Source organism: Microcebus murinus, chromosome 4, assembly GCF_040939455.1.
Source record: "Microcebus murinus isolate Inina chromosome 4, M.murinus_Inina_mat1.0, whole genome shotgun sequence".
Taxonomy (NCBI): Eukaryota; Metazoa; Chordata; class Mammalia; order Primates; family Cheirogaleidae; genus Microcebus; species Microcebus murinus.
Genome location: NC_134107.1, coordinates 70,327,787 through 70,336,973, shown reverse-complemented (window position 1 = coordinate 70,336,973; position 9,187 = coordinate 70,327,787). Strand labels below are relative to the sequence as shown.

At 46.7% G+C, this 9,187-nt stretch overlaps 1 protein-coding gene across 2 annotated transcripts in view; it reads left to right on the top strand.

Annotated features, from left to right (window-relative positions):
• Window positions 1–5,749: 5,749 nt before the first annotated feature.
• The window catches only part of ME3 (malic enzyme 3), a 194,698-nt gene continuing 191,260 nt past the window's right edge, over window positions 5,750–9,187 (top strand). The window contains exons 1-2 of one of the 2 annotated variants that reach the window (XM_020286644.2): window positions 5,750–6,039; window positions 6,412–6,609. In XM_020286644.2, the coding sequence (XP_020142233.2) occupies window positions 6,427–6,609 (183 nt within the window). In that variant the 5' untranslated portion in view covers window positions 5,750–6,039; window positions 6,412–6,426. The remainder of the gene's footprint in view (window positions 6,040–6,411; window positions 6,610–9,187) is intronic. The other variant, XM_076002409.1, reaches the window with a different exon arrangement.

Below are 9,187 nucleotides of genomic sequence, written 5' to 3'. Positions count from 1 at the left end.
CCTCAGGATTCCTCCAGATGGCTGATGTTTTTTGTTCCACTGAGAAATAAGAATGTCAACAGGAAAAGCTATTTTTTTCCCCCGTTATGGAAGTGTGTCGGGACTGTTGCAAAGTCAATTAGGAAACGCGAGGATACGCTCATTACAGTTTAACAAGCTGGGAGCCCGTGAAGGAGCCAGCGAAGCAGCTGGTGGCAGGGGTCAGCTGGACCAGGGGATGCTGAATGGGCCAGATGGGCAAATCGCACTGTGGACAAAGAGCCCTCCCCCGCCCCGCTGGGCCACCGCCCCGACCTCCAAACAAACACTAAGGGCACAAATTTGTTCCCCCTTATCAGCTGCTTAGCTCAGCAGCTGCTGCCAGGGATTTCTGTTTCCGCGTCTTGCCTTTTTCTAACAGTTGCCTTTTTGTCTAACTGTTGTGTGAGACGGGAGGAGGCCCAGGGGCCCAGAGCATAATGAAGAAATGGTGCGGCCCAGTCAGGGGGCTGAGTGCTTGAATAGGGTGTTTCAAGAGGGGCAGAAAATAGATTTTTTAAAACAACCTCTGGGAAATCCGGAGGCCTAGAAAAGACACAAAAAGTACTGGTTATTAGTTCTCTCCCTGGCCACTCTGATCAAAGACAACATTTTCTTCTTGGAACTCCTCCTGCAGGGTGGAAGTGGGGGCATGTATGAAATGGATTATAAATTGTTTGTGCCTAAACCAGCCATGAAAATAGGAGCTGTCCCGGAGGCCAGGCTAGGAATGGAAGCAGGCCTATTGAGAACTAGTTTCAGGACTAAATGAGAATGAGGCGGGGAGTCTGATGGGAAATGAAATATATTGTATCCTATCGGGAAGCAATTAGGTTTGGTGCAACAACTACTTGAATGGAAGGCTGAATGAGTTTATAAACAAAGGTTTCAAAGTGTTCTTGTGATAATGGGATAACGGAGCCTGGTGGGCTGCCCCTATTAGAAATACGGTTATGTAAAAGATACTCATTTCTTGTTAAAATTAAGCACTAAAAAATTATGACAATGCAACAGAAGAATAGAGAAATAGAATTCAATACAACACAAAAACAACAGAATAACGTTTTCTTCTGCTACCCACCAAAATTGCTGTTTTATTTCTCCTTGCCACATTTTCAGAATGTCAGATGACTGTTTATTTCCATTTAGTAGATAGAAAAATGCAAGTCAAAAAGCCAAAGTATAATGGGACAGGAGAAGAGTGGCAGGGAGGTGGGGACAGGGATAAGCAGAGAGGGAGGATCAGTTGCCCTGGTAACAACTCCAAAGGATGGGATGCAGAGGCTTCGTGGTCCTACTACCTTCTCCACGTCCCTTTCTAACTCAAGCCCCTTCTATGCCATCCTGTTCTCCCCTAGTTAGGTAATTAAACTCAATTCAGTGGGCATTTATCGCCCACACCCTGATTAGGTGGCATGTGGGATACAAGGCTGAAGATGATGAGGGTGACGAGGATGATGACTGGAGACTAGGGGGCCACTGTCCCCTCCCATGCAGCAGGCCTGGGGGAGCCCTTCACAAACATGACCCTCTGTGTCCTGGACCACCATGGCATCTGGAGCCTGGGTTTAAATCTAGGCCCACTTCAGGTGAATTATTTAACTTATCCGGGTTTTATTTCCTCATTTGTAAAATGCGTATAGTAATTGTACCAACCTGTAATAGGCAGGTCCAGGTGAGAAGGCAGAACCACATGAAGTGTATCTCAACAAAAGGAATTTAATATAAAGAACTGGTTTCATAGGTGCTAGAGGGCTCAATGAGAAGCAATGGAACACTAAGGCCACCACCATAGGTGGTGACCAGAAGAAGCAGGTACCATGTCTAAGGCTGGAGGAAGGAAGGGAAGAGAGAGGCTGGGACCATGAGAAGCTGGACATGTGCAGGAAGAGACCCACTGCTAAGGCTGTGGGGGCCTGGGGGGCCTGGTTCCAGGGCTTGGAAGGGCGCTGGAGGCTGGGACCAAAGGCTAACGCTGGGTGAAGGGCTGTTGCTGGTGTGTGGGGAGGATATTGCAAGGAAGCAAAAGCAAGCAAGTGGAAAGGAGGAAATCTCCCCTCTCTAGCCCTTGATCTTCCTCTAGTGCCCCCTATTGGCAGAAATCTGACAACGGAAATCTGGGGCCAGAGGAGTTCTAGTTTGTACTGTCCAAGATCTAGCCATAAGCCAGAGTACAGAAAGGCAGATCTGGAGGTGAGAGAAATATCTTAGTAATCAGCTCAATATTTCATAGAAAAAGTATGAGGTTAAATGAGTTAGTATTCATAAAGTGCTTAGAACAGTGGCTGATATATGGTAAATACATTATAATGTATTTTATATAAAGGAATGAATGAAGAAATAGATAAATAAATAAATCCACCAAAAACCAACGTGGGCAGTAATGTCAGGATCCATTTTTGTCCATGAGGATGATGAGGTTTAAAGAGTTCACATTAAATGCTCAAGGTCATACAACCTAGTCCCTGGTGGAGTTCAGACCGTCTGAATCCAAAGCTGTTTACCTCTATGAGCCCCTTGGAGGCTCAGAGAAGATAGATTAATTATTAATAAATAAATAACTTCACAGAGAGACAGGTTTAAAAAGTGCAATAGGAAAGGTACAAATAGCAGAGTTTGGGGAGCTTGAGAGAGGGAGGGTAAGCTGCTGGCTGGGGAATGTGGAACTGAAAATTAATGGATTTTTAATTCACCTTCTTTTAAAAATCCACATGTAAAGGCATTAAAATCTGCTTTCAGAAGACACATGATCTTGTTTCAAGATAGCTGACAGCTAAAAATCTGACTTGAAGTTATTCTGGTGCCCTTTTAACAATGCACCGGATTTGGTTTTAATTAATTCCACTCCTTGGAAGATTATATGAAAATTTGATTCATATAATGTATTTAATTCAACAAACTGAACACATTCTCAGTGCCAGGCACTGGAGATCCAAAGAATTATAAATGGTAGTTCCAGTCCTTAAGACACTCACAATCTAGTAGCGTAATAGGTAGATATTTAAATCTCTGTAATCAAAATGGAAAAGCAAAGGTACTAAGTGCACCTGGAATATGGAACCTTTGGCTGGGGAGAGATGGAGTGGAATTTCTTCCCTGCCACCCCAAGAAGCAATGTTGCAACCATGGCAGAAGCCAGTAATTGGGATGTGAAGGGAGAGAGCCAAGATAAATTATAGAGACCCATTAGTTTTATCTAGTGCTGGACCAGATCACAACGCTGGCTGGCTAACGAAGTCAGAGTTATATGGAGTTGGAAGAAGTTCTGGAATGTTTCCACAGTTGTGGACCTGGTCTCTGAAATCCTATGTTCAGCTCTAAAAGTTAGGAAGTTGCTGTGAAAGCAGAAATGGAAACCACATATGCCAGTAATAATAGTTTCTGAGTACCCACTACATGCCAAGCACTTTAATATAAAATGAGTATTAGACTTAGACTTCTAGTTACCAGTCCCTAGGAGCCATTTTCCCCTCCTTCCTTTTAGTAACAGACTCCTGCATTGAGCTTTAGTAGAGCACATATGTGTCTTTCTCACTAGGAACTATATTTTCCAGCCTTCCTGGTAGCTTGATGTGACTGTGTGACTTAGTTTTCACCAACGAAATGTGAGTAGAGGTGTAATGTGTACAAATTCTATGTCATTCCCCTAAACGAGAGTTGGTTTCCCTCCATTCCTTCTTTCCCCCTTTCCACAGGCTGTAAAACTGATGTGGTTTTCATGCTTCTGCGTGGAGGTTGGCAACACCTAGAGAAGAGCCCAACAGCAAGAAAAAACCTGGGTCCTTGAGAAACTCTGCAGAGCTGAGAAGTCACCTCTTCTTGCTACCACCTTCTGCCTTTAGCGCCTTTCCTTTCCTGTGGCCAAAGAACAAATACACACAGAAGAAAAACAATATTGTTAGAGTTATGTCTGGGTTAGAAGAACATATAGGCCACAAGTGAGGACATATGAGAGACTCTTACATGTGAACTGTATAAGCTTTAGTGCATTGATGCTAAAAAAGTATATTGGCTTGTTTGGAAATCTTTGTTGTTTACATCCTTATTCCTAGGTGAGTTTGAAATGATTGATATTACCTATAAAATGTTTTCCAGGTGAGGGAAAGTTCACTGAATTGAGCAAGGGCAAACTCACTCAACAGTTTTTTTTTATTATTTGCTATATGCTAGGTACCAAAGATGGAAAGACACACACACGACACAATCTCTTTCCTCAAGATGTTTGTAGACTGGTGGGAAGACATACACATATAAAAACACTGTTGGAAGGAATGAGTTAATACTGTTCGCTTCAGACAGTAAAAAGTCTGACTTAGACTGGTTTAAGAAAAAGAATTTCATTTATAGGCTTATGTATACATGTTCCAAGAGTAAACCTGACTTTAGGCCTTTACACCCTACTGAATGAGAATATCCATGGATGGGGCTGGAAATCTGTATTTTTGCCCCATTTCTATCTCCTCACAAGGTAAATCTGATTCTGTTTTAGAAAGCACTATTTTGTGTAGCTCATTCAAATTGCCAATTGGAGAGTAGACAAGAGAAGGGAGAGACTGAAGGGGAAGAAAATCATTCCTGAGGACATGAGGGGACCCTGAACCCAGGTAGAGGCAGCCCTGGGCACATTGTGCCCCAGGAAGTCTGTTTGGCACTTACAATAGAGCTAACATGCTTGTGGGGTGAGCTTTGAAGGGGAGTCAGCAGAGGGCTGTGCCCTCTGTCTGGCAGTCAGTCTAAGGATTTATAATACAATCCTTATGACAGTAGCTGTCACTTCCCTTCATTCACCTAACAACTATTTAGTGTGCAACTGCATACCAGGCCCTGAGCTAGGCAGTGGCGCTACACAGGTTTACAGGCAAAGAGCCTGTCCTCATGATGCTTACGTTCCAGGGGAAACAGTAATAAACAATCAGAAAAACAAGGACTACTGACTAAATTCTAGGAAAGGAAACCCCCTTCACTATATAGTCCCTAGTGTAGGCTGATATTAAATGGAAAGGCCTTGGAGTTAACAACCTGGTGGAGACTTGAGAGATGGGAACGAGGTAGCTGTTTGGAAAGCTGGAGTATGAGCATTCCAAGGAGAGGCAATAGCAACTGTGGGAGGGAACTGAGTGGGGTGGAGAAACTGAGGCGCAAGTAGGGCTGGAGATCAGTAAGAAGGGGGGAGTGGAGTAGGACAGGCTTGAGGAGCTGGCAGAAGTCAGGCTTTGAGAGAAACTGTAGGTCCCAAAAAGTATTTGAATTTTACTCCACACACAGTGAAATGTTTGCTTTAAAAGACATCTCCTAACAACTGTGTAGAGAAAATATAAAATTAAGTTCCAGGCTAGATGGACCCCAAGATCCCCCCTGCCTGGCCCTAATAATCCATGGCAGGCTCCATGGGGTCCCCAGGAGCCCTCTTAATAACTGTGAGCTGTATATCAACGGTGTCCAGTAGAACTTTCTGTGAAGATATAAATGTTTTGTATAAGCGACTCTTGAACCCTCAAAATGTGGCCAGTGTGACTGAGGAACTGGATTTTAAATTTTATTCTATTTTAATTAAGTTATGAAAATGTGTATAGCCACACATGGCCAATCGCTGTCGAACTGGACAGCACCAAGCAACACAGAGCACTGGATACCTGAGGATTTCTACTCGGATTCCCCACGCCAGGGCCTTCCCCAAGCATTGGCAGAGTGAGAGGGTATGTTGCTCCCTGACGCTGACCTAACCCCCCTGAGCACTCAGTCTCCGCAGGACGGAGCGTGTCAGAGGGGCATTCTGAGCTTCACCTTACCACTGGGGACAGCCACGTGCACGCGGCTGCGCGGCGCCCCACGCGCGCCCTCGGGGGCAGCCCGGCACGGAGCGCAGAGGTTTCGGGGCTGCTCCCTCAGGACGCAGCAGCCCGCGAGCCCGCGGCGGCGGGCGCGGTGCAGCCATTGGCGGGAGAGGCCCCACACACCGCAGCGCCTCGCCCCGCCTGCTCTGCAGCGGACCGCATCGACGTCGGCTCCGGGGCCGCGCAGGTGGGCCGGGGAAGGAGGGGACGGAAGCAAGCGGGATTGAGGGTGCGGGGTCCCCTCGCGGCGCTGTCACCTCTTCTTCGCGGGGATGGGGGTGGGGATGGCGAGGGCTGCCCCCCGCACCGGATCTGCTTCCTGGGCTTTCTTTCGCTTTGCCTGGCGCTTGGCGAGGCCTGGCGCACCGCGAGCAGAGGGCTGAGCAGGTGGCCGCGGAGGAGGGGCGGGGACAGGAGCCTTTAACCCTTCAGGACACCCGGCCGTCTCCTCCCTGAGGACGCGTTGCCCCCAGCCCCGGCTCGGGCCCGTGCCCTGCTGCGCGAGTGGGTTCTGGCTGGCTGGAAGGTGCCCCTGACCTTGCTGTCTCCCCGGTGCCAGGTCTGCGCAAGGACCATGGGCGCCGCGCTGGGCTCAGGCCCGCGGCTGGCTCTACTCCCAGGCCGGGCCTGCGGCGCCCTCCCGCGCTGGGCACCCTCCGCGCCCGCCCGAGCCTGCCACTCCAAGCCCGGCCCCGCGCACCCGGTGCCCCTGAAGAAACGCGGATACGATGTCACCAGGAACCCGCATCTCAACAAGGTAACGGTCTGGTGTGGACGCTAGGATGGCCGGAGTTGCGATCCTGTGGCGGGCGGCCAAGTGTGCCCCGCCCCCCAGAGCCGGGGGAGGATCCTCCCTGTTGCCCTTCCAGCGGTTTTCTGTTTTTGCTTTCCAGGGGCCATCCGCACTCTGCCCCCTCTGCACGGAGAGGGGTGACCAGTAACGCAGGGAGCCTAATTTCTTCTGTAATAACAGTATAGGCCAGGTTACGGTCCTCATGGTCAGTCTGAACGGGGGTCAAATCTCCCCTAGATGCTTATTGATTCTGTTGATCTTGAGTAGTTCATTTAACCTCTGCCAGTCCAACTTTCCTTATCGGTGAGAGAGATACACTTGTCTTCGGAATGCTGTGAGAATTAAAAAGAAAGTGGAGGTGGAGTTCTTAACACGGTACCTAGTGAAAAAATAAATGTCAGCTAAGGTTATGATTATTATTCTGGGAAAAGGATTAATTTTAGAGCAGGGACAGGAAGGTCTAGAATTATAGAACTTTGAGCTTTAAGGAGCATCAGAGATCCTAGTTCAAACCTCTCCTTTTACAAAAAACAAGACAAAGGAAACTTGCCCAAGGTCACCAGCTTGTGAGTTCGCGCTCTGCCACTGGAATCCAGATCTGCAATGCTTTGGTCAAGTTCAGCCCACTGCTAGCCTCTGTGTGTTATCCTAAGAGCACACACATTTGTTTCTGGGAATAGAATTAACTATTTTGGTTCAGAGGATTGGATGAGAGATAGAAACAAGAGAACTAGATTTGAGGCCTGTCTTCTCCCATGTCCTCAAATTAACTTGGACATCTCATTTAACTTTTCTGAGTCTTGACTTTCTCCAGCCTAAAACAGATATTATGATAGACCCACCCTTCCTACATCATTTGGTTATTGTGACAATCAAGAATCACCAAATTTGAAATCATATGCTAAAGTGCTGAATAAATAACGATTACTGCAAAATAAAGATTTTAATAATTGCTTTGACTTAGGATTGTGAAATTCAAGTGAGGGGATCTGTGTGGAAAAGGTGTTTTTGAGAAGTAGGGACAATTAATAGTAAATATTGTGATTATTTCCTACAGAATTAATAGAAGCAGCTATGGAAAAAATATCTTCCTCTCAACCTCCATCTGTCACACTCACCTCCTGCTCTTCCCAAAAGACCTCAAAGTCTTTGCACACTACACCTTTCCAAAGCACTTAAGACTTTTGTATCAGTTTGAATTAATTTGTTAGTAAATGTTAGAAAATGAAAATTGGCTAAAGCAAACAAAGGACTCCTTTAACTAAAAAAATCTAGAAGAAGGGTTGCAGGCAAGGCTTGACCCAGAAGTCCAGATGACATTCCTAAAGGTGCAGATTCTCTCTGGCTCTCTGCTTTGCCTCTGCAATATCAGCTTCATCTTCAGGCTTCATCCAGTGGAGTCCTTCACCTCAATATTGCCACAGTCTCCATCTACTGTTCTCACACCACACCACCCAAGAGTAGAGAAATACTTTCCTCTGATAGCTCCTGTGGAACAGAAAGGACACTTTCCCTGAAGCTTCAGAAAGTGAATCCTTCTGTCTCATTGACTCTGATTGGATTTCCTTCCCATTCCCAAAGCAATCACCTGTAAGTTAAGCCAGCCAGAGCCTGTGGCTGGAGTTAAAGACAGGGTTTAAGGTAGGGCCACCCACACCAACTGGCTTAGAATAAAGGGGATGTGGTTTCTCCACAGTAAATCTGGATACTGTCATCAGAGAGAGGAGGGATTGATGCTGAAAAGCAAAACAATGAATTCCCACTACAGGCTCCAATCATTTTGAAAATAATTGCCTTAGAAGAACTGGCATATTGCCAATCAGCACTTACTGCTTTGTGAATAGTTAAGGAAATAAAGGAAGATCTTAAAAGCCTTTTTTTTTAACCCTAGGTTTGGTCCCCTGAAAGCACTCTTGCTTTTGCCCTTTGTCCCTGATTAAAGTTTTTCCTCCCAAGTAATATAAATGGGATGTTATCCATACATCTAGAGGACCTGACTTTTTCATAGTGTTGAACATTTTTGTACATCCCTGAGGTCAGTTGATGCTGGTCTGCGGTAAGGAGGGTATCTGGAGGGACACTGACAGAGCCTGTTGACATGCCCTAGTCACTGAGCCCTGGGGACAGAGGGGAAGTAATGGAGGGAGCAGGCTGCCTGGGGGTGCCGTGGGTGCCTTTCTCCTCCCACTGGAGTGCCGCCCAGTGCTGTCCTGCTGACCTCCAGGCCTTAGAGAGTCTCTAGGCTTGAGGCTTGATGAATTCAATCAACCAGACGGGAGGATTGTGGTGAGGTTACACAGAACAATGAGGTGATCACTGAGGAAACAAAGGGAAAGGCAGCTTCGAAAGGCTCTTCGGTGATGCACTTAGTGAGCAGATCTGTGAGTGGACTGTTTTCTGCTAGAATGAGAGCTCTTCCAGGCCAGGGACTGAGTTTCGGGCACCTGTGGTTGGCATGCGGTAGTTCCTGAAGGATCTAGTGAGGGCATGAACACAAAAATTAACATTAAGTTCTTGGAATGTGTTCAGTAGATTTGCATCC